The 23756-nt window shown below is 51.7% G+C and overlaps 6 protein-coding genes across 6 annotated transcripts; 2 read left to right on the plus strand and 4 right to left on the minus strand.

The window, feature by feature from the left end:
* Positions 1–448: 448 nt before the first annotated feature.
* Positions 449–1894, minus strand: PODANS_4_3440 (uncharacterized protein; the record flags this gene model as incomplete). Its single annotated transcript, XM_001905790.1, has 2 exons — positions 449–1762; positions 1829–1894. The coding sequence occupies 2 exons, from the start codon at positions 1892–1894 to the stop codon at positions 449–451; spliced, it is 1380 nt and encodes a 459-aa protein (XP_001905825.1).
* Positions 1895–3144: 1250 nt separating this feature from the next.
* Positions 3145–3862, minus strand: PODANS_4_3430 (uncharacterized protein; the record flags this gene model as incomplete). Its single annotated transcript, XM_001905791.1, has 4 exons — positions 3145–3297; positions 3367–3550; positions 3628–3679; positions 3736–3862. 4 exons carry the CDS (start codon positions 3860–3862, stop codon positions 3145–3147), a joined length of 516 nt encoding a protein of 171 aa, XP_001905826.1.
* A 1318-nt stretch (positions 3863–5180) lies between these two features.
* On the minus strand, positions 5181–7386 carry PODANS_4_3420 (uncharacterized protein; the record flags this gene model as incomplete). Its single annotated transcript, XM_001905792.1, has 4 exons — positions 5181–5289; positions 5349–6796; positions 6877–6937; positions 7103–7386. The coding sequence occupies 4 exons, from the start codon at positions 7384–7386 to the stop codon at positions 5181–5183; spliced, it is 1902 nt and encodes a 633-aa protein (XP_001905827.1).
* Positions 7387–16987: 9601 nt separating this feature from the next.
* Positions 16988–18100, minus strand: PODANS_4_3410 (uncharacterized protein; the record flags this gene model as incomplete). Its single annotated transcript, XM_001905793.1, has 1 exon — positions 16988–18100. One exon carries the CDS (start codon positions 18098–18100, stop codon positions 16988–16990), a length of 1113 nt encoding a protein of 370 aa, XP_001905828.1.
* An 809-nt stretch (positions 18101–18909) lies between these two features.
* PODANS_4_3405 (uncharacterized protein) lies at positions 18910–19867 on the plus strand (the record flags this gene model as incomplete). The annotated part of the gene is made up of 3 exons (XM_001905794.1): positions 18910–19587; positions 19632–19700; positions 19754–19867. The coding sequence occupies 3 exons, from the start codon at positions 18910–18912 to the stop codon at positions 19865–19867; spliced, it is 861 nt and encodes a 286-aa protein (XP_001905829.1).
* A 402-nt stretch (positions 19868–20269) lies between these two features.
* Positions 20270–20944, plus strand: PODANS_4_3400 (uncharacterized protein; the record flags this gene model as incomplete). The annotated part of the gene is made up of 1 exon (XM_001905795.1): positions 20270–20944. The coding sequence occupies one exon, from the start codon at positions 20270–20272 to the stop codon at positions 20942–20944; it is 675 nt and encodes a 224-aa protein (XP_001905830.1).
* Between the last annotated feature and the right edge of the window lie 2812 nt (positions 20945–23756).

The raw sequence follows: 23756 nt of genomic DNA on the forward strand, positions 1-23756 counted from the left end.
AAGGCAGATCGCGTGGGTATTGTGTTATCAGTCTGCTTATGAGCGACATTATCAGCAGGAACCAAGATCCCGCCTCTATTTCTTCAAACCATGATCCTCGTGCAATTCTGGAGTGTGACGGCGTCAACGGTTTTCCTGCAAGAGACAAATTGTTCATCAGTGAAATACCAGGAAAGCCGAGCCAAATATCTGGTACGCTCAAGGATTCATGAATGTTAAATGCCCAGTGTGGAATTGCTGGAAGAAGCGGAATTGAGGAGTCAGCGGACCAGACTTGAGTAGCCAGGCGGCCAGAGCTGACAAGTCAGCTGGCACAGGGGCAAGACGGGAGCGAAGCCAGGCAGTCTGACCATGGACCATGGTTAGCAGAGGATTCAAAGACGGATGAAACACATCAAGAAGCACTTTCTGCTTTTCACTCTTCTACACTCTTCTACTCTTCCCCAACTCACTGGCTATTCCTCCCCTTCCAATGAACCTCCACCCCCTCCCAGCTATGCTTATTATACCCCCCCTGCACCTTCCTACACCTCCTCAACCCCCACTCCGTCACGCCCACCATCAAACAGCTCTCAAACATAAACGCGCAGCTCCCCTCCCCAACCTTCTGCGGCTTCAGCTCAGCCTCCCTAGCCCCCTCATAACTATCCCTATCCGGCCCATGCCCACTCATAATATTATGCAAACTCGCTCCCCCGGGTACAAACCCCCCTTTCCCGCCCTTCTTCGCATCATAACCCCCCTGAATCAACCCCATAAACTCGCTCATCGTATTCCTATGATACCACGGCGGCCTAAACGTATCCTCCCCCACCAACCACCTCGGCGGGAAAATCACAAAGTCCGCCACCGCCGTCCCCACCTTCTCACTCGGCGCCGTCAACACGGTGAAAATACTCGGATCGGGATGATCATAGCTAATCGTCCCAATGGTATTAAACCTCCCAAGGTCATACTTGAAAGGGTAGTAGTTCCCATGCCAAGCCACCACATCAAACGGACTATGCCTCTGCACCGTCTCATAGAGCCCATTATTAAACTTGACCTTGATCCTCCACTCATTCTTTCCCTCTTGCGCCGTAGCACCATAATCCTCCTCAAAGTCCGCCTTGGGCGCCTGAAAGTCCCTCGCATTCGCAAGACCGTTTGATCCAATCGGTCCCAGCTCAGGAAGTTGGAAATGTCCCTGATACAGCTCCAACGCGTACCCCCTCGCCTTTTTGCCATCCCCCACAATCTCGACCCTGTACTTCACCCCCCTAGGCAAAACCGCAATCTCCATCGGCCTAACCAGCATCCTCCCAAACTCAGTCCTAACATCTAACCCCCCCTCCTGCGGAACCAACAACAAGTCCCCATCAGCAGAATAATACGCCTCCTTCTCCTTCATATCCCGTCCGCAAGCATAGACATAAATGCCAATCCCTTGCTTGAGCGTTGGATCCCCCGCCCCGGCAACCAGTTTCAACCCATCGACAAAATCATGCTCGGCGTGCTCGTCATGGTCAAAAGGGTCCCAACGGAGTTGGTTAGGGATGTAATGCTTCTTCTCATGCTGCGTCTCCACCGCTTCGTTGTGGGCAGTCACCGGCTCGAACGGCGGGTGAGCGCACGAAGGCAGGATGCGGTACAGCCACGTCTGCTTGTTTTCATGCCGGGGCGCGGTGAAGGCTGTGCCCGAGAGCTTTTCGGCGTACAAGCCGAGAGGTGGTTTCTGGGGGGAGTTTTGGGCGAGGGGGAGGGCGCAGGGGTGGGCTTCGCTTCTGTTGACGCACAAGTCAGTCAGCCAATCTCAAAAGATGAGGGGAAGCAAAGGAGAGACAAACTGGTGATAAGAGTCAAACCCAACCAGGTACTCGTACTTCTCCGGGATGGAGAAGTTTGTGACTGGCATTGTGTCGATATCTCTTGATCAATCGCGTAACAAGCAACAAACGGTATTCCTTACTCTAGGTCAAGTAAACACAACCAAACAACCTCACCCTTCCCCCCCCCCAAAAAAAAAGCCGGGCGAACCACACCCATTAATACCTCCCCCGCCGCAAAACCCACCGCGTCATCTCCCGTCAAAGTTCGGCCTGTAGATCAGATCGGAACACAGCAAAAAGGCAGGTACGAACGCTTCAAGTTCAATTCCGCGGTCGTCAGAGCCGTTTCGGAGCCGTCCCTAGCCGAGAATATGCGCTCGAACCGTCACCGGCACAGCGAACCACCCGTTCGCAGTGGACCTTTCGGCTTCTGTGTGACAAGTGGACCGTGCTCCCCTGCTCAGCGGAGTGGATCGGACCCGCTGCCAACGGCGTGAGCAAAGTCCCCACTATTGACGACCATCAATTGTGCTTCCAAGAAGACATCATCGAGACAGGTGTGGGGGTGATAGTGATGAAGAGAAGAAAAGGTTGCGACATCCCGGAGCTATATGCAAACGGTTCATCTCTTGGCAGGGGTTTTGCTATTTTTGGTGGCATGAACACCGACACCACACCACCAAACCTTCAGCAGCTCAGGCCAGGTCAGGCCACTCTCGACAGCTTCCAGAGCTCCAGCCCCGCACATGTCCCGCACCACCGCACCACCGCACCACCACACGTCACCAAACCCCGAGATCTCCGGCCCATATGATGACATTGATCGGGGATAATCCAGGTACCGCTCAATTGGAGTCATGGCATTGGCTTGGTGAGTCTTGGAAAGCCACCACTCACCAGTGCTAAGGTTGCAGGACATCACAGTCGAAGGACTCGGACTTGAATCGAGATCACAGTATTCTAGTCACAGATATCACTACCACAGGCATCAGACACAGATATCAACTACAAATAGGAACAAAACAACTGGGTGACATGTTTCATTGACGAGCAGGCTATGGACTGGTCCCATGGTGATCCTCCCTCGCCATCCTGTCAAAAAAAAAGGGTACACCTTCCGCAAAAGGCCACCATCAAGTCAAAACAATAGCAATGGCCTGCTAATAGCCACCAACTACACCAAGAAGGCAAATGTTTCAGATCGCCCGTCGCCTGCCACCCTTTCCCAGGGTGCGCGGCGTGCAGTCTGCGGCAATAGCCCAGTCTCGAGATGCAACCTTCAGGATGCTCTCGGCGTCGTTGGAGAGTAACTGCGCTATGGGGGCGTGTCTCTTCATTACTCGTCAGCAGCCTGCTTCTTCTTCTTCTTGGAGCCGCCGCCGGGCGCTACACCGGCATCCTTGGACAGATGGACAATGAGCTTGGTCCATGACTCCTCCTTGTCCCACTCGAAGCCCTTGAGGTATGGTTCATCGAGCTCGTCGTCAGCCTGGTGCAGGGGAGACGTGTTAGTTACGGGGATAAACAGCTAACTGATGGACAAAGGTCAACAACATACCCTCTTCTTGAATTGCTTGTGGATAGCGTCCAGCGCATCCTTGATGGTGACACCCTTGAGGTTCCTCGCCGTTACTTCGAGTCCCAATGGGAAGTGCAGGTCAATCTTCTTGACTGGGGGGGTGGTGAGCAGCTTCTTGAGCATGTCCTTCTCCTCTATTGTGCTTGGCGAGGTGTTGATCTTCCTACGAGGCTGTTAGCTCCGAGGAAGCGGGGAAAGGAGGGGTTGATCAACAAAGATCATCAAGGATCCAACACTTACCACCCCGTCTTTTGCGTCTCCTTTGCAATTTGGAGCTCAATGCCCTGGGCCTCTGCCATTGGTGTCAGCTAGGGGCTTGCAGAAACAAAAAAAAATTGGGAAACCTACCCAGGTCATTGATGTTCATCACACCAGCAGCGCTGGAGGATGCTCTCCTGTGCTTGGTCTCCTTGGGTGGGGAGGTGCCGAGGCCCTGGACGGCAGAGTCGACCTTGGTGAGTGGTTCGCCGGACATGGTGGTTTTGGTGTTGCTGATAAGCTAGCTGGCTTGTTGGAGATGGTAGGGACAAGATTGATGTTGTCCTTGTAGGTTGCTGATGATGGTTGTTTTGCAGGATGATGTCGATGAGGACAAAGAAAGAAGAGGGAGAGAGGAGGAGGAGGAGGAACGGGAGCAGGCTCAGGCGGGGAAATCAAGGGGTATATAGCTGTCCTGTGATCTGCTGCCGCTCGTATGGTGCCTGGCTCGACTGTTTCGTCAGACCGGGCGGGGTAATTGTCAGTCGAGTGATCACGTTGGCCAAATCACAGCATCGCGTGACGAGTACATCATCATGGAACGACACAGCAGGCTCACCCCAGCGCTGTCCGAACAAGGAAAGGTACCTGGCCCAAGCGTCTTGCAGCACGCTAACAGCCGTCAGCAGGGGGGGGGGGGTTCAAAGGAATCTGGGGAAAATCCGGGGTAGCAGGGCCAGAGACCCACTGCTGACATGCCCAGTTTCAACCTCACACTTGGAGATCAAAACACAAGAAACACAATCCGGCATTGAGAAGGCGCTTGGAAAGACATTGGGAGAAGTTGCACGGTTTTTGCAAGTGTCTGTTGTGATGATATCCCCTCCCAAACATTGGCTGTGGGGCTCGAGTGACATGGCCGTTAACAGCTCCCCCTCTTCGAGCCTTTGTCTGATGAGAAGCTCTTCGAAGCTGCCCGGTCCCGTCCCACCCGACACAAAGCCAGCCGTGGTTCAGGTGGGGCGCAGCAATGTGGGGCTGGCCTCCGCGGGGATGGCCTTCACCTCTGGTCATGGTTCATCCCAGCTGTCAGGGCATGTCACGAAAAAGACATCCAGATCCTCCGAGGGGCCACAGCATTGATGAAGCATCCACCTGGAAGCCTCGCTCATCGCCTCATCAGCAGCATCAAGCTCAGAGCTGGGAAGAGGGGGAAGCTGAAGCTCGGGAGGGGAGACATCAAAGGTCCTGTTTTACCCGATTGATCAGCCCTTGTGCCAATGCATCAACCCCTCAACTCAGGCACAGCACCGGTGGTTGTGTAACAGGAATGCCGTCGAAGAGTGGGGAAGCTCTCTCCCCCTCTTCGATATGCTTCAGTTCGTTGCAGTCTAGATGTGTCAGGAGGTCGGGCAGTCAAGCTGGCTCCACTGTTGACGTCGTGAGCTGGGATAAAGTTCCCAAGTGCATATGGCCCCCTGTTAGTGCATAAAACGGATCAAACGCCGGCCATTGATTGACCTCCGGGTGCAAGGTGGTCCGCTTTTGCTTCACAATTATCGATTCACTGACTATCTACGAGCCTGGGTACCTACTCAAACATGCCCTACATCCTCTTTTCTGGGTATTACCGGCAACAGCAGATAGTTCGCATACTGCTTCGAAATATGGACGTAATTTGTGCCTTGGAAGATATCCGGAGATCTGCCGCTTATTAGCAATCAGCTGTCATCAAGCCCCGCAAGAAAACCAAACATCCATACCTGTCCACAGCATCATTGTGTAAGAATATCCCAGACCCCTGGGTATCCCCCGACGCCACCTCCAAAGCCAAGCTCTCCCCTTCTTGAAGAACAACGCAAGTCGGCCACATCTCCACGTCAACAGCGTAGACCTCGCCTTGAATCACGGGGAGTACATCCCTGCTGGTGTAATCCCGATGCGGCAGCCACGGCTGATGCTTTGGGTGTTTCTCGTTGACCTTTCTCAGTGATACCCTGAGCCACCCCTTGGTCAAAGGCACAGGATCGCCCGCCGTGCCCGTGTAAAAGATCTCCTTGCCATCCTTGCCAATATGGCGAAGCGTCAGGAACAAGTCGATATCCGACGGCGTTGGTCCGCCCACATCAGGGGAGACAGAAACGTTGAGATGGGCGACAATGTGCCCTGTAATCTCCATCTCTTGCCCTGGACCCATGTCAGAAGGGACAGTCTTGAACGTCAGCCCCTGAAATTCATCAATCGTCCCCAAGGCCCGATATCCCAGCTTTTTTTGCCCCCCTTCGTGAACCCAGTTGTCCATTCTGGTCATGGCCATGTCCCCTGAAAGATAAAACCTCGCATACTCCGTCCTCTCAATCGGCCACTCCTCCTCCTCTCTCCTCTCAAACGTGTCCCTCTCCCGCTGGGCATCATTAACGCCCGCATCCCCTTTCCGTATCACCAAATCAACCCTCGCCCTCCTCCCATCAGTCCAACCCCCTCCATCCTCCCCCTTGAGAAACGCATCCAAAAAGCTCCTCTGCACCTCCACCTCCTCATCATAATAAAACGGCAGGTCATGCCTCCCGGTGATCATCCTCAAAAACTTCTTTTCGCTCCCCGCATGTAGATACCCCTGTATGTTCCCCCTCAAATGCAGCAAAATCCCACCCCAGTTTCCAACGCTCAAAACCGGGACGGTAATATCCCCCATATCGTACTCCTTTTCCCGATAGTACCCCTCATCCCGGTACCTGTTCTCTCGGTTATCAACCGTCTGATCCCTCCTCTCCCTCTCCAACTCCCCCTTTTCCTTCTCCCCATTTTCATCCGCCGTCTTCCCCCCCCTTCTGTTCGCGAGTCCGTACTGGTTACCAACAACCTGCCTCTCCCACCACCACCTGACAAACCCATCACTGTATATCCCCCCGTGCCGGCACCGGTCACGGTAGTAATCGCTCATTCCCTCCCACGGGATAATGGCTGCTAAACCTGTCGGTTGGCGGGCAGCTACTCGCCATTGGGAGCCGGCGTAGTAAGACACGCCTAGCAAGCCTACCTTTCCCGTGGACCAGGGCTGGGACGAGGCCCAGGTTATCAGGGTGACGAAGGCTTCCGAGGTGGAGCGGGACATTGTATCCAGAAAGCCGGGGGACTGCCCTGTTCCGAGCTCGTCCGCGCGGAGGAGGGCGTAGGAGTGGGCGGTCCAGAATGAGGGGTCGGGGGTTTCCTGGGGAAAGGAGGTTTGTGAATCAGGGGCTGGGATCAAGGAAGGGCGGCAGGGGGGAGGGGGGATGGGAGAAGGCTTACCCAGCAAGAGTGAACGGATTTGTGGGCTGGGTTGACTTCGGAGAAGGATTTGGGGTTGAACCTGTAGATAGTACGGGTGGTTAGCCGAGAATCATGCCTGGATGAACTTGGTCATGGCCCGGACCGGGTTTTATCCCACCTCTGACGAAGCGAAACAATACCAGGTGGTTTTTTCCCGATAGGGAATCACAATCGATATGACCATCGCTGGTGCGGGGCAACTCACTCGCTATAGGAAATATCCTTCCCGTATGGGCCGTAGGTTACCAACACCGGGACGGGGTTCGTGTCGGAGTTGTGAGGGCGGTAGATGTTGCACCGAATCAGGCCGGGGCCAGTGGCCAGGCCGGACACGGGGACGGATACATTCTTGGAAAGGATGTAGGGGAAGGAGGTGCGGTCGTGGGTTGTGACGTCGGGGAGGGAGCTGTAATCGCGGTGTTGGGTGGCCGAAGTGGACTTGCCTTCGGTGCCGGAGTGGTTGTCTGGCTTGGGGGCGGTAAGGGTCATGATGCTCAAGACCTGTGTTTATGGTGTTCACAATCGGGAAGCGAGAAGAGCATCCTGGTGGACGTGGGAAAAGGCCACATGCAAGCTTGATGCCCGGATAGCACGTACCTGAGTCGCGAAGCTGCCCGGAGGTCCGTCGTCGCACTACATGTGCATGACCCGTCCTTTGAAACCCCTTTCGGTCGTAGGTTTCACTCAGGTGCATGTGATAGGCGGCTTAGCGATCACACATGCAGAGGTTACAACTCAAAAATGGCCTGTATAAACGCCACCTCGCACCTTGGGTATCAAGCAGACCAACCTTGACCCAGACTTGCGCACTGTCAAGCAACACCAATCTGTGGGACATGTATGCCTGAATTTGAACCGATATTGATTCCAAAATCAAAGTGCTAGCTATGCAAAGCTTTTTCTAAAAACAATCCCAGAAGCGCCGCTAAAATGCATCAAATCTTCGCCCGCCCAAAACGCCACAATGCTTGCCCCCCAAAGTCACATTCCATCATAGTGGTATCAAATGTCCATCACTCATAACTTCGTCATCCACTTCCCATCCCTCAATACCCCTTGTCGTGCCCGCCAACACCATAATCCCTCTCAAGCCCGTGCCCTTCCCCCTCTTGCCACCACCCATCCTGCTCCCACCTAGCATTACTATCCCTCCTCACAAAACCCTTCTCCCTCGACGGCGTAGACGGCACCATCCACCCCTGCCCACTACCACCCCGCCCCTCCCACTGATATGAACTCCCTGGCCGGCTCATCACCATCGCCTTCCTCCTTTTGATCCTCCACTTCAATCCTCTTACGACAGCCTGCAACAGCACCCCGAGCACGATCAGGGCCTCCAATAACAAAAGAAAGAACCAGATGCCGTTTAGGAGGTGATCCTCATCTCCGGCGAGGGCGGCGTGGGGATTGAAGCGCTTTTGGAGGGAGGCGAGGAGCGTGTGGTAGAGGTCGGTGAGGGAGGAGAGGAAGGTGGTGAGGAGCTGAGCGAGGGGGAGGGTGTTTGGGGGTGAGAGGTTGGGCATCGCGTGTCTGCTTTTGTCCTTGCTTTCAGGAAAAAACGATGTCTCTAAAAGGATGTTAGAGATTTGTTTGAAAATGGTCAAGTAAATACAGGGGGAGAGGGGTGAGACATACCTGGTTTTTGTCTATATAAAAGAAGTTGGGTTCTCGGGGAATTACTCTTGTCCTAGCGCTTAGATACCTGAATGTCACCTTTGTTGCGGGGGCATGGTATGGCTGTGGTCTTGAATGATGTATTGTATGCAGCAGCGTCCGGGGCGGTGTGGTTGATGGCGTCCTTTGAAAATCCTTTCAACTGCCGTAGATGGGACCAGATTGATACCGTCGTGTGTGTCCTTCTGCCCTTCTCCCGCTCTAAAGAAAATGTGCAACTGTCCGACCAGCGGGTTCGCGTCTTCTCACATCCAGCCCAAAAGGAAAATGATAATGAGAGAGACAAACCCCTCGTGAAAGTGGCGCTCACGATGGTCAAAAGTGAGGTGACTGGCAAGAAAATTGGAGGGGTTGACCCACCCAGGCCAGCTAATCCTGGACAAGCGCCAGATGCAGTGCTGAAGTGTGGTCTCTGTAGTGGTTCCAGTTGGTCCCAGTTGTGGCCTACCAAGTGGGTATGCGGTGAAGCCTGAGTGGGGATTTCTTTTGCGCCTGTCACCGCTTTTGGCCTGTGATTTGTGAAGTTTGTTCTGTTATTATTGTTTTGCTGGAAAATCAAGAGGTGTTGTCCTGATGAGATGGGAGAGATCGTGAAGGGGGAAAAAGACACGTTGAAATATTGGCTTACCCGCCCAGGGTCCTGGTCGCTGTGGGATGGCTGCTGTGCGCCCACACCACCACACCCCTAGAAAAAGGAAGGCAAGGTAAGCGGCTCCCGAGGATGGAATAGATGAAATATTCATCACACCCCTGCACTGGGATTTGTTTGGCAGCTGAGTTGAGGAGTTCAAGCCCAGGTGGGATGGTGGTGGGCAGGACTGGCTCCCCGTCGGAGTGTGGCTGCTCACCTTGGCCCCCACTGCCTGCCCCCAGTATGTCTGCATTCTGCATCATGGCGCAAGAGAACCTGCAGGAACTTCTCCTGCAAGATGGATGATTTTGAGATGCGCGTGAGCAGCTTTCAATATCGGGATTGAAGGTGAATGAGACTGCATTTCTTGGGTGACGAAATCCATTCCCGGCCCCCTCTTCGCTTGTAGGTCTTGGCATTGGCGGGCTGCCCCGGTGGATCACAGGTAGCATGCGGTTATTTTTGTGTAAAATAACCGGCATCCACCATGTTCTGATGGAGCCGGGGTTGGATCACTTCTGGGTTCAATGTCAACGTCTGGTCTCCGGTCCGGTCAGTGCTCAGAGGCTCCGGTCTTTGTTTACTTTCGGTCGGCTGGTTCCCCGGCCGATTCAGGGCAAACGCCGAGCTGTCCGTCGCCGGGAACTCTGACTTCAGGGGCAAGGGGTACGCAGTGGTTCCTTTATCAACTTTTCCTTTCAAAGCACCTGCTACTCCCCGTGGTGATCCGCAGGCGTTGTCCTACAACTGAATGGTTGTCTGTGTAGGCTTCTAATCCAGAGTGTCAATGCATGCCTGCAGGGTAATCTCTGAATTAATGATATGTGACGTGGTTTCCGGTAAATATGGTAGTTCTGTGGCGTTGTCTACCGTCTACGACGTGCTGTGGTCTGTAGTTCAGCATGCAGTTCAGTCCCGGCCAGCTTTAAGATGCCGGGTATTGATATTCACCAGACGGACACACTGTAAGTATCAAAACTTGCACATTGAAGCATTTACCATATGTAGGTCCCCGGCTCTTGATAATAACGCAACAGACAAGACCACCGCAGGAATATCTTGGAGTGTGGATAACCAATATTCAACTTGATGACGACATAGGGCCTCAACAACGCCAGTTGCAGAGACTTCACCATCAATATCAATTGCCCCTTCCTTGCTCAAAGGTGATGATTGTTGACATGGCCCGAGTGCCCCCTTTTGTTTATCCGCACTGTATCAACGACTGCTTGTTCAGAGCGACTCTCATGTCCTCCACCACCTTGCCCTCGTTGACTTCTTCTCATCATCATCCTCGTTATCTCTTGATATTCCGACTTTTTTCAGCTCCAGCTTCGTTACCAGGCTTCACTCATCGTCAGGGAGCCGATGAGCTGCTTACTCGACTCCTATCATTCGAAGGGAACCCTCAATCTCCCCATCAACCTAGAAGTCTCTCAGGATGTCCTGTGGCATCTCGCCAATTTTCACCGCCCAGAGTAGCCATCAAGGTGTGCTGTGCTCGTCACCGACCAGCCTGTCAGTCTTTCTCCCACAATCACTACTTCCATATCATCTCTGCCCTCGCACTTCTCCTCTCTCTCTGCCCTCTCTGCCATTTCTTCTCCTCTCTGCCCTTTCTTTTTCCACATCATTGCCTATCTTCTCATCTTTCCCATCATCTATTACTACTACTGTCACTCTATCGACCACCAATATACCCTTCTCTATCAAATCCTCACATCTACTCGACTTCAAAGTCCTTCAGGTCGACTCAGTAGCCGCAAATCAACCCTCTTCTTCATCTTGGGTTACCAAGCAGTCGACGCACGCCCTCCAATACTTTCCTCACAGGTCGAACCTTCGAGTCGGATGTGCTTCAGGCACCAGTTTGACGCGTTCTGGCACGTTCTTACCCTGATGACGCACTTTGAAGCCTCAGGCGACTGACTTCGATGCTGTTCTATGGAATCGTTCCTTCCACTCTTCCCTTCGAGTCGCGCACAAACCACACACTGTCAATATTATTTCACACATTACCCCGCACTATTCTCTTCTTCTACCTTTTCTGACCGTTGCCCTCAGCCTTCTCATCTTTTCCTGCTTTTACCTTTTGATTCCCTCAACCTCACAACACTCGTCTTCTTTACTTCTTCTGCCTCTATTCTTCTTTACCTTCGTCTTCTCATCTCTTCCAGTTTCGTCTTTTTCCATCTTCCTCCTCAAGCTTATTCCACCAAGCCGATCTACTTATGATCGGGCTTCTTCCTCTTGTTCCTCTTTTTCATCTACCTATTCTTCATTTTCCCCTTTCTCTTTTTCGTCTTCTTCTTCTTCTTCTTCTTCTTCTTCTTCGTCTTCTTCTTTGTCTTCTTTTTCGTCTTCTTCTTCGTCTTCTTCTCCGTCTTCTTCACCAATCACCATTACCTACCTCTAGACATCTACTCGAGTCCGACAGCGCATTTTGCCCACATCAGCCGTTGCGCTCTGTGTCACCTATTTGGCTGGTACGTATTCCCCTCGTCATTTTCCCCCCATTCTCCTCCAGGCTTCCATGATTATACCCAAGCTCGATTACTTGATTTCCAATGAGAATCAACGTGTTGTTGTTCTGACACTGCCCTCATATCCTTCTTTTGTTTCTCTTGATCCACTTCAGATTCGCGGACATCGCTAACTATTGACATTCGATGACTAGATCAAGCCGGTGTACCATCTTCCTTCCAGCGGACTGGAGCCTCTTCTTGGTACGTCTTGACATCTCCCAAGCACACAACCCACATGATGATCCTTCTTCCCATTTTTGATTCCACTTATGAAAAAAAGAAAGAAGATACTCGACTCGTCGATCTGACAGGTATTTTTCCATTGACACTTATATTTTCCGGGATTCCTTGCGGTCGCTGACTTCATGTGCATATCAGGTCCATCAAGGCATATGCCAGCTTGATCAACCCGACATGTTCTCGGCCCCAACCTCCTGTCGTCAACGGTGTTTCCAGGGCTTCACAGTTCAACTTCTTCTTTTTGCTGATTCTAGGCCACTGGCCATGTTCACAAGCGGTATGTACACTCTTCATTTGACACCTCATCCCCCTCCAATGGCGCATGATGACAATGCTGTGCTTGAATGACAATGAAAGCCACCTCTTGGCATTAATCTAATTTGCCTTTCCTCATTCCTTGCCTTTCACATCTCTGCATTTTTATGGTACAATGTGCTAACCATTTGTTCTCTTCAAGGTCGTCAGTCTATTCACAGCCAAGAGCCCACCTCATCTTCGAACTGCCGCGGCAACCTGGACACTGGTTTGATACCTCACCACGGCATGCCCCTTGGCTCCTTCACTTGCCATCAACCTTCTTTCAATCAAGCCCGTTCGGCTGCTATTGGTATGTTCATTCCCTCTATTCCACTTCTTCCCCAGCCCAATGGGTATGATGACACAACGAATTGATTCGACTCAAATATTGTTAAAAATGGGACTACAGAGTACAGATCTGATTTGGCCTTCACCATCCACATCACCCTTTCCTTCTGGAGTATTCTGTCCACATTACTGACATTGTTTCCGGTTAGCTGCAGAAACGACTAGGTCATCGACTGCCTACTCTTTTGCAATTGGTATGTCATCTCTTTCACTTCACCACGTTGCTTTTCATTTGCTGACTCGTCTGGTTTTGCACTATCAGGGTCACAATTTCACAACATCTCCTCTTCAGCTTTGCAACACTCTCCCGTTGTCCTCTCGACACTCCTCCTCTGTTCGTCCTTATTCGCTTACCCAGCTTCGTTTATCCTCCTTCATTCATCTTCCCCAAGGTTCAAAACCACCTGCTTGTGCGGCCATGGCTTTTCGGCAGTTGACGCAGCTCTTGCTCAGCGAGCTGTCTTTGCTGCCAAGCCCCTGAGCATTGTGCTTCCAACCACACAGCCGGCTCTTTGACATCGCTGCCACCGACCCTTCCTTTCCCGTCCATCCTTCCTCGATCACACTTTTCCTATCTTTTCTTCATCCCCTTCATGTTCCCACCCCTTTTCTCACCACCGGTAGCCAGCATTGCCTCTCTTCCCCCATCCCCTTCCCAACCATCGCCATCACCACCCACCGGCCCAATGATGGCACAACAGGACCCCTGTCTTTGCTCTTGGCACGGCATTGACAGCCCTGTTTCTGAGGGCCAAGGGGAAGCCAGGACGGTACACCCGACGCATGGGCTTTCCCTTCCTGGCCGCAACTCGGGTTACTGTACCAGGTTTTCGGAGTTGTTTTCTTTGAGGGGGGGTGGCTGAGGACGTGGGTTCGTTGTCGGGCTCGCTTCGCCCCGCGTAGGTCATCCTCCTGGGTCCCTGGAGCCCACATTTCCATTTCTTTCTGCCCTCATGATATGAGGTGGGCAAGCTCCTTTGCAGACGCGGGGGAGTACTGTTGCACGTGCTGAGGGCAGATTTTCACCCATCGTTCTGTAGCGCTTTGCCGGCGCGAGGAAACGACTGTGTGCGTGGAAAGGCTTGTTGTGTTCTCATACTGAGACGCGATCAAGGAGCCTAACTGGGTGGCAATCAGGCACGCGCTCGGGGGCATCATCAAGTTCGTTCGCCGGAGCACTCTCTGGTTCGCTTGAGGGAGCGTTGAACTCGGAGATCATTTCGAAACTCGGTTTTCCCTCGACCTTGCGAGCGCAGTACAGTGTGTATCAGACGGGTTGGAAGATCTTCACCCCGGATGGACTCTCGTCTGTTGGCTGGTGGTCAATGGGTGGACAACACCATCAAGATCGCCACATGCATGGTGTTTTGCGTCTCGGGCCTATCACTAGCGCGGAGGTTAAGACTGAGGACGAAATCGCTTGCTTGACGATGTCGGCTGGCTTTCCGAGATCTGTCTCGCGCCTGTCAAGGTTTGTTGGGGTGTTTTTCTTTCTCTTCCCATTCCCCCTTCCCCGAGAGTTGTTGCGGTGTTGCTTTTCTTTCTCTATTTCCCCGTTGTTGTTGCCAGTTGGGCTTGGTGTTTCTTTTTCTTTTTTGTCGGTTGTTGTTGGGGTGTTTCTTTTCATTCGGGCCCCTGTTGGCAGTTGGTGTTGTCGGTTGGGGTTTCACTCTATCTGCCCCTATTCAGTTGGTGTTGTCAGTCGGGGTGTTGTTGGGGGTGTTCCTTTACCTGCCTTCTGGCCCAATGATGACACGACATTCTGCTCTGCAAACGCAACAATCTGTCTATCCTGAGGGCTTCTCCTGGAACAGAGGAGTCTTTTTTCTCAGTCTTCTGCATCTGGATTTGGCGATGGATGTTGCTGGGGTGGTCCTTTTTTCCCCTGCTGTTTTTCAGTTTTTCTTTTCTCTGGTCGATGATGAGAATGTCTGCCACTGACTAGACTTCTGAGACCCTCTTTTCTTTCTACTTCTTTTGTTTTCTTTCCTCTCCTTTTCAGCCTTTTTTCCTGTCTTTTCCAACCGTTTTCTTGTCTTGTCTTTTCCTTTCACACACCTCCGGTTTTTGCCTTTCCCCTTATTTGGCCTGTGACATATATGTTAGTCAAGAGGCTGACAGACTTCTGAGGCTTACTTCCTTCTTTCTTTCTTTTCTTTCTGGTTTTTTCCGCTTCTCTTTTGCCTTGCTTTTCTATCTTGCTTCTTATTTTCTTTTCTATTTCCCTTTTCTGCCCCTGCGGTTTTGCATTTCCTTCACTGCTGCCCGTGATGAATATGTCGGCCAAACGGCTGGGACATCTGAGGCTCCGTTTCTTTTTTCTTTTGTTTTTTCTGTTTTCCTTTTCGCTTTTCCTTCTGTTTTGCCCTTTTTTTTCCCTCTCTTTTCTTACCTTTTTCTCCCTTCATTTTTATCTCCTTTTCTTTCACTTTTTATTCCCGCTTTTATTCTGTTTTCTTTTCTTGTTTTCTTTCCAGTTTTTCCCTCATTTTTCTCTTCAGTTCCTGCATTTTCATCATCATATAGCCCATGATGAGTTTGTCAGCAACGGCTAGACATTTGAGGCTCTTTCTTTTCTCACCTACTCTCCCCTCTTAGATTTTTTTATGCCTGTTCCAGGCTACTTTTCTTACGTTATATTTTTCCATGAACTACTGAAGCTCAACACCGACGCTCAACAAGACCAATGATGAAAGTGTCTCGCCGAGACTCTGAGGTTTTTCACTTTTCTCTGTGGGACCTGGGGGATCACTTTGGCTGCCTGCTTGTTTTTTTCTCTAGGCAAGTCCAATTCTTCGTCTTTTTCTCAGACTGGCTTTTGTCAGTGACGTTCGACTGTGAGATATGGCACCGATGACAATGGCAGACCTATACAGGGCTTGGCTTGCTAGTCTGAGGTCTTGCGCAGTTGCCCGACATACAGGGCGTACGGATTTGAAGAATACACGTGGGGTTGGTGGTGGACATCAGGACCATTTTTCTTTCTCATGTCCGCTTTTGTTTCCTTTTCTACTTTTTCTTCCCTACCCTTCGTTGCCTTGTTTCAATCGTTCTTCACCTCTTTTCCCTTTACTTTTATCCTTTTCCTCCCCTGTTCGCATTTCTCTGCTCTTTTTACCTTTCTCTGCCGTCTTTACTTTTCTCTTTCCCGTTCCCCGTTTTATCTTACAACATCACACCTCTTTCATGCGTCTTAGCGCAGGCATTTTCACCCAAACACGAAGAGTTTCACAGACCGATGATGACATATGCACACACATCCCTCCCGTCGTTTCGTTTCTCGCGGGAGAGAGACCTGTTTGTTTTCTCGAAGGTCTAGTGCCACACACAGTTTGAGGTCATCATTTTCGCCTGGTCGTTTCTCACGTTTGGAGAGGGCTTCGTCAAACAACCACACTTTTGCTTCTACCTTTATTTGTCTTTTTTTCCCTTCATTTCTGCTGTCCTTACCCTTCTTTTTCACATTTTCTTTTCTACACTATCCTTCCCTCTTGTCCTTCTTTAGGCTTTCACAAAGTTTTTCTCCTTTTAACACCGAAACTATCAGAGACCAATGATGATAATCACCCCCGCATTGTTTTTCTTTTCTCACGCGGGAGTGAGACCTGTCTTGTTTTCTTCCACAGATCGAGTATTCCAAGTCTGAGGTCTTTATCGTTTTTTCTTTCTCAAGTTGTGCTTTTTGAGGGCTCTTGGGGGCACGCTTCTCTTGTTTTGTGGCTGGACAGACACCTGTAGTTGCAGTCATTTTCCCCGTCAACACGAAACTATCACAGACCAATGATGACACCTACACGCATCCCTCCCGTTGTTTTCTTTCTCTCACGGGAGGGTGACCTGTTGTTTCTTTTCTCACAGGCCAAGCATCAAAGTCTGAGGTCTGAGGCTTTTCACTCTGGGGGATAAATTTGTGTAGTATTCTTTTTTCTTTTCATGCAACAAGACCTGTGATGACAATCACACACCCATCCCCCACCTCTCGTGGGTGGCAGGGAAGGAAAGACCTGGGGATATTGGTCCCGATAGGTCGAGTGTTATACAAGTTCTGAGGTCATTGGTGTTACGAAGGGGTGTTTGTGGGGATCTGGGAAGAGTCTGGGGGTTGCTGTGGGGATCAAGGTGGTTTTGGATGGTGGTTTACAGATAGAGAGTGTGTCGATGGAGGTAGCTTGGAAGAATGGTGTTCAATACGCGTATCTATATTGTCTTGTTCATCTAAAAGTATGAAGAAACCAGATATTGGTCTAGCTTACATACATCAAGACATCTGTCAGAAACATTCCTCCGTTGTGCTCAGTCACTGTCCGCAACACCGATCCTCCGGAGTCATAACAAACCAACAATCACGCTACCTCTGAACCGTCAACCTCCCCTTTCACCGCCGATAACCACCATACAACTGATGACGAGGTCCCGAGTGTTCCGGGGGCCAAAATTCATCCTCGGAGTCAGAGTCAGCCTGCGCCTGCCAACGCGGACCCCCATAGCCATCCCTTGCCCGGCCAAAATCAGCATTGTCAAATGTTTGTGACCTTCGATTTTGCAACATTGGCATGACTGTCTGCGAATGTCGCGGGTATGGCATGTTGTCTGTCCTTTCTTTGCTTCCCCGTGGGTTTATCCTGGGACTCTCGTACGGAGCAGAAGGTGACAGTCGCACATCATAACACTTTTGGTGATCTCTCTTGTTTCTTGGCGGCAGAATTGACTCTTGTAAGGAGCTCGATGAAGCAGCAGGGGAACAACTCATCGGAGCGGTGGGCATAACTGCTTCCACGTCAGGTGGACTGACGTAGATGTTGAGGTTGTCGTGGGGTGAGGTGGCGGGCATATCGACGATGCTAGGAACCCAAGGGCGAGTATCAGGACTTCCGGTTCGTAGACGCCCGTTTTGAGAGGTTGTTGAATAGGCTGGCGAAAGGGAACGGGAACTGAGAACTGAAGAGGGCGCACTAGGAGGGCGTGCCTCATCCACGTCATGGAATTCCATGCAGAAACTGACATTGTCCTCCCATGATGCATTCTTGAGAGAAGCTGGTGAATGGGTTCCCGCGCTGATGGCTCGAGGACTTGAAGGTTTGAGCTGAGAGGCGGCAAGGGCAGATGAAGACCTCTCTGCGGTTACGGGGCACCGTTCCTCTTTGGCATGCCCAGCTGGTTTGGCGGATATAGCTCCTCCCACGGTCGACGTCTCAGCCGGGTCTACTTGCGGCTCAAGCGGTCCCAGCAACCCAAACTCATGAGTTGTGTTGGAGGACATCAGAGGATCTGGAATCTTGCCGTCGGGTTGACGTCGTCTCCAACTAGCGGTCCTTCGTCGAAGGGCTCGATGCAACTGGCTGATACTGAAAGTCTCCGTATTGTTTCCAAACTCCTCAAGTTGTGCGCATAGGTTTTGGGTGAACGTATAGTCCCCATCTTGGATAGCCTTGCCATCAATGTCAACAGCCGCGAGAGTGACCATTGGTCTCGGCGGTGGCCGATGCATGTGATCTATCGCATGCTGGCCTCTCTGCGCGTAGCAGCAGTCCAAGAGAATCAGGATATCAGCACCCTCTACATATTGTATTCTTGATAAAACATCCGTCGCCCAAGAAACGGATACGTCCTTGCTTTTTGGGCATCTTATCGTCAAGTTAGCGAAGGCAGCTAGCTCGTCGAGAAAGAATTTCGGGAGACTTACGGAACTAATAACAGGTCATTATCGGGTTCGTGGGGGTTGGCCACCGCATGACCACCGTAGTAGATGATGAGCAGGTCCAATGCGCCCTCCTCCTTCTTACTGCATTCATTGATCCGCTCGACAGTCTCGTTCAGTTTCTTGTCCAAGGCACGAGGATATTTTTCTGACGGAATGAGCCACTGCTCAATGTCATAGTTGTATCCCAGCTGAAGAGTGTGGACAAACTCCTCCAGTTGCGTGTGAAACGGGTTCTCCCCCGTAGATGCATGCTCTCCTCCATCTTCTTCCCAGGCAAGGAACAGTCCCAAGACATTCTGATACTGTTGTTGACCCATCATACACTGTGTTGTGGAGTGTAGAGAAGCAGAATGCCGGCCGCAAATTGGGCGACATGGTGTTCCAAGGTTGGGCTGCTCCGTTGATGGGCACGGAGCCCAATCGAGGGGTCTGTTCCCTGTGTGGTTCAAACATCTGCGCCTGTTATCCATTGGTTCCAAAAGTCCCTCAAGTATCCTCAACATCACTTCCAAGGTCTCCATGCAGCTCAATGACAGATACTTTCACCTCATGCACCTTTACCTCACCACAGTCAAGCGGCGGACATCACCTCAACCATGACCATAAAAGCAGAATCCTTCCAGTTCGAGGACTACGCCTATGGGATGCGAAAGTCTGGCTTCGGCCATGCCTTGCTCAGCCCAGCCTCCGATCTCGACGCCTACCCCGGTGTCTGCGGCTTCATCGACGACAGGGGCGACTGGCAGAGAATCGTCGACGTGACCAAACCGCAAGAACTCAAAGCCTTTGGCCTAAGCCCCTTCGTAGGACGAACGTGGGAAAAGCGGCGAGAAAGCTCCAAATGGGGTCCCAGGATAACGGAAACCGTCAGCAGGGTTGCGATCTCAACATCTGCCGCAACTCAAGCCAACATTCCTGCCACCTTCTCCTCTGCCCACAGATATGAGCTTAAGGGGGAGTTTGGGGCGATCCTCCTGTGCAATGATCCGGTCGAGAAGAGATCGTTTGGGCTCAAAGACCCCTTCAGCACATGGGCGAACAAGAATGCCAAGGATCTCCTGAGGAGGTTCCCTGACATCAAGAAGAGCGGCGGTTTTTATGTTATCACATCGACCATAACGGCGAGGGATATCCGGATCACCACTTGGACCACCAAGGGCACATCGGTTGTCATTGGGGCCTCAGCTGAGATTGATAATGTTGCGAAGATTGATGCTTCGACTGAGTTTTATGTTGGTGAGACTGCTACGGAGTGGCATGAGCCACAGGTTGAGGTAGGTCACCCTCATTGAAGCTCCAGAGCCGCTCATTGACGAAGTATTTCCAGGAAGGCGAGAAGAAAGTGTTGTTCTTTGGTGGCGTCTACATCAAGTACAGTAGACTGTGGGTGAGTGCCATGGACGAACGCCGAACGTGAACCAGGCGCTAACACCGTGTCAGCCATTGCGAGAAAAGGACCAAAAGAAGTGGAGTGGTTATCGCGGTAGTGACGACGGGAAAGTCATGATTGAAGAGGACAATTACGCATGGGATGTTGAAGCTTGCCAGATTTGAGGTCTGTGGCTGTAAGAAGAGAGGGACAGAGCATGTGGGGTTGAACAGAAGGGCGCTGGGTTAGGGGTCCCCGAACTGGTCATCCACTGCACAACATTTTGTTTCAATAGCATCATCCTTGCTGAAAGCATTTCTCCACCGAAATAATTCTGCATTAGCTCAATTTCCATCAAACATGCAAATTATCAATAGTTCTGCCACCGCCGATAGGCACCTCCGATCCCCGCCCCGGACCCCTCCGGGAGCCGCCGAGAATCCTTGGCGCGCCCTCGGCCATCGCCGTCACCGGCCCCGGAGAGCCCAACACGGCGATCGATAAAAGGACACCGGTGCTCAACAACAGATCACATCATCACCCAACACCACAACATCCAACCACACAACAACATCATCACCACCACCATGCCCACCAACACCAACACCCCCCCGAACCCGCACCCCCCCTCAACTCTCCTCACCACCCTCCTCACCCTCACCGAGTCCACCATAATCCCCCTCACCACCACCGGCGTCTCCTCCGGCTCAAAACTCTTCGGCGCCTCCATCCTCTCCCGCGACACCCTGTCCCCCATAACAACAGCCACAAACAACGAAGCCCTCTCCCCCCTCCTCCACGGCGAAATAAACTGCATCCAGCAATTCTTCACCACCATCCCCCCCTCCTCCCGCCCCTCCCCTTCTTCCTGCATCTTTTTCGCCACACACGAGCCCTGCTCCCTCTGTCTGTCTGGAATCACCTGGGCTGGGTTCAACGAGTTCTACTATTTGTTCACCTACGAGGACTCAAGAGACGCGTTCAATATCCCGTATGACATTGACATTCTGGAGGAGGTGTTCAAAGTAAGGGGAGAAAATGAGGGGGAGGGTGAGTTTAAGAGGAGGGGGTTGTATAACAAGAATAACAAGTTCTTCAAGAGCAAGAGTCTAGGGGAGCTGATCGAGGAGGTGGAGGATGGGAAGGAGAGGGAGTACTTCAGGGGGGAGGTCAAGAGGCTAAAGGGGTTATATGACGCGCTCAGTGAGACGTACCAGAAGGGCAAGGCGGAGGGTGTGGGGAGTGAGAGTGTTTGGAAGTAAAGGGGAGATGGCTGCTGGGAAAGGAGGTGAGGAGACGGGACAAGTTGGTTGTCATCATGATGGACGGTTTTTCTTTTGGAGGGGCTTTTCATTTTTCCTTTTGTTTTCGGCTGCTTTTTCCAGGTTTCAACGATACCCTGTCAAAATTGACTTCACTGTTTTTTTCCATGCCGTTATATGGAATTACCCTCGCTGTCCGCTCGCAGATTTGACCATTGGGCAAGCATGAGATGCTCAAACGATCCTCAGTCTACCTTAGACAGAAGATTAGTACATCTACTCCATGATGTCTCAAATATAATTTATCCTGGTGAAGAAGCTACCTCTTAACCACAACAACGTGCATCATCTTATCGCCTGTCTCACTCCTAAACATCGTCCCGATGAACAACACATGGGCCGATTACCTGGTGTAACCCCTATCACCTTCCTCGTCAGCTCTCACCAATCCTTCTCGAGAACATCACGGCAAGATGAAGGGTCGCGGGCGAGTTGCTCGACCACATAATTAGCTTCTAGGCAATAACTACCCTAAACCAAAGACACCGAAAAACATAGCACTGCGATAGTATCACAAGAAATAAGCCTCATCACTCCCTACCCATGTCCGAGACATCCACAAGGAAAAAATCCCGAGGTTGCATCAACCCCTTGACCTTGTTCACACGTTAACACCTCTACATCCAAGATCTCCCATGAGGCTCCGGAAGACGTGCGTGCTTGGCCGGCAGTTCTATGCAATGCACCGTGATTACCAACCGCCACTTACAAGACCTACCTCCAGCTTCTTCTCCAACAACAACCACAGGAATCAACTTTTGACTTTTATGTCCCTCAACCGCCTGCTGCCTAGCAAGGGCCGCCTCACAGACCTATCACCCCTCATCATCCAATAAACACCAACCATCAACCAAGGTGTGGTACGGTGACTCACATCTCCCCCAAGCCACATATAATTGGCCCAAACACCCTTCCACCAAAAAGGCGTCCGAGATGAGTGAAAAATACAAGATAACAAGAAGGATGAGCCTCAAAACAAGCGAGAATTTCCCCTCCGAAAAAAAGACATGACGCAAGCTCTGTACACTATGCCCGTCCTTGACGCCGTGAAACAGGGGTACCTACACCCCTCGGCGCTTGGCGACCCCATGCCCACAAGACTCAACAATTACAGCATGTGTGAGGAAGAAACAGGCATCAGATCAGCCTATGAAGAAGCTTAATTCAACGTTTGCTTACCTCCTTCGTGCCGCGGACGTCTGTGTGACAGGAAGCCTCGTCCTTTGCCTTCGTCGTCGTGAGACAAATGAAGAGTAAGGAAGCATAGGTCCTATGACTACCACCATATTTCCCCCCCCTCAGAACTTGGACTTGTCATATCAAGCAAACCTATCAGACCCGTTACACATGCAGTGACGATAGCAAATGTACACAACCCAAAAATGCCACAGTGAACAACACTGTCTGCGCAAGTTGGCCTCTCATATCAAGCCTTTTCCGAACCCGACCTCGAGAGCGTTGCATTTGGGGAAGAGAGAAAGGACGCAGAGGGGTGTGGCTAGCCGTGACTCGACTCGACTCGACTCAAGAAAGTCGAGTCAACGAGGCTCTGCCCATATCCCACACGCCCTCCCCCCTCCCACCGAGAAACGCCCACTGACATGGCCGACGCACGATACACAGCAGATAACCGCTGCCGGGAAATAACGTCACTTGACGATCATTCTGATTCCCAACTCGTGTCCAACATATCAGGAGGGAACCGACCCTGCTTTTCCGTCGGGCCCTTCCAGAACACAGTCAACCTTGTTACACAAAACACTCTGGGGACACATGATGTCGATCTCGAAACTCTTCGAGATCAAAAGTGACGCCAGTGAAGACGACAAAGCAAAGAGTTGGTGTGTCGCCTAGGACCTGGACTCACCCCAGGTCTGATCTCTCAACCCAACTGACCCGACACTAAGCACTATGCCCAAGGCTCAGCAGCATTGCCTGCCGGGCAAAGTGGCAGCACCAGAGGGAATCAACCCATGATCAACTGGTCTCAGTCTGCCAGAAAAATATGCCGGAACCCGATCCACTGCGACCTGAGAGGACCATCAATCGAGACGATGTAATGTAATGGGATGCACTCGCGTTCATCGAGCAGTCCAGATTCATGAATAAGAAACAAGAGCAAAGCCACAAACAGGCTCTCAACCAAGGCGTCCCTGCTGCAGGAACAAGATCCGGGCACCCATCGTTGGGTTGCAAAAGCCTTCTTCCCCACTGGGGTCCCGGTGCTTCCCACAAAACGCTCAATATGATGCCCCGTGCTGATCATCTGTGACCACGCCTGTCCACGACCCATAGCATGTGTGTAATATTACCCAGATAATAAGACCGATCTCACCACTGCCAGTCTTCCGTCTCCGCTTGTCCGGAAAAAAGAGGAGAAAGGTTTGACGTAGCCAGTGGGTGTGGCATCGCGAAGAGACAACGCAAAAACGATATGGCACTGCCCCTTTCGGTCCAACACAGTGCCCAAAGTGGCGAACGCGGATCGCAGAAACACGACAGAAAAGATATAAAAAGTGCCAGATTGCAGATCGCAGGTTTTCGTGTACGCGCTTGCGTAGCTTGCCATGCCCGTTCACCTTGACAACAGATGAGCTAAGTGAATAGCCTTCGCCCGGCGTGCTCCAAGTGTGAACGTAGCTGATATACAGCTTACCGCCGAGGCTGTCGGAAGTGTGGGCGGAGTATCGGCCCTTCACCCAAGAGGTACGGGAGGCGTGTGAGTGAGCAGGATATGTGAGAGGCCCGAGGC

This window comes from Podospora anserina, chromosome 4 (genome assembly GCF_000226545.1).
Source record: "Podospora anserina S mat+ genomic DNA chromosome 4, supercontig 4".
Lineage (NCBI taxonomy): Eukaryota > Fungi > Ascomycota > Sordariomycetes > Sordariales > Podosporaceae > Podospora > Podospora anserina.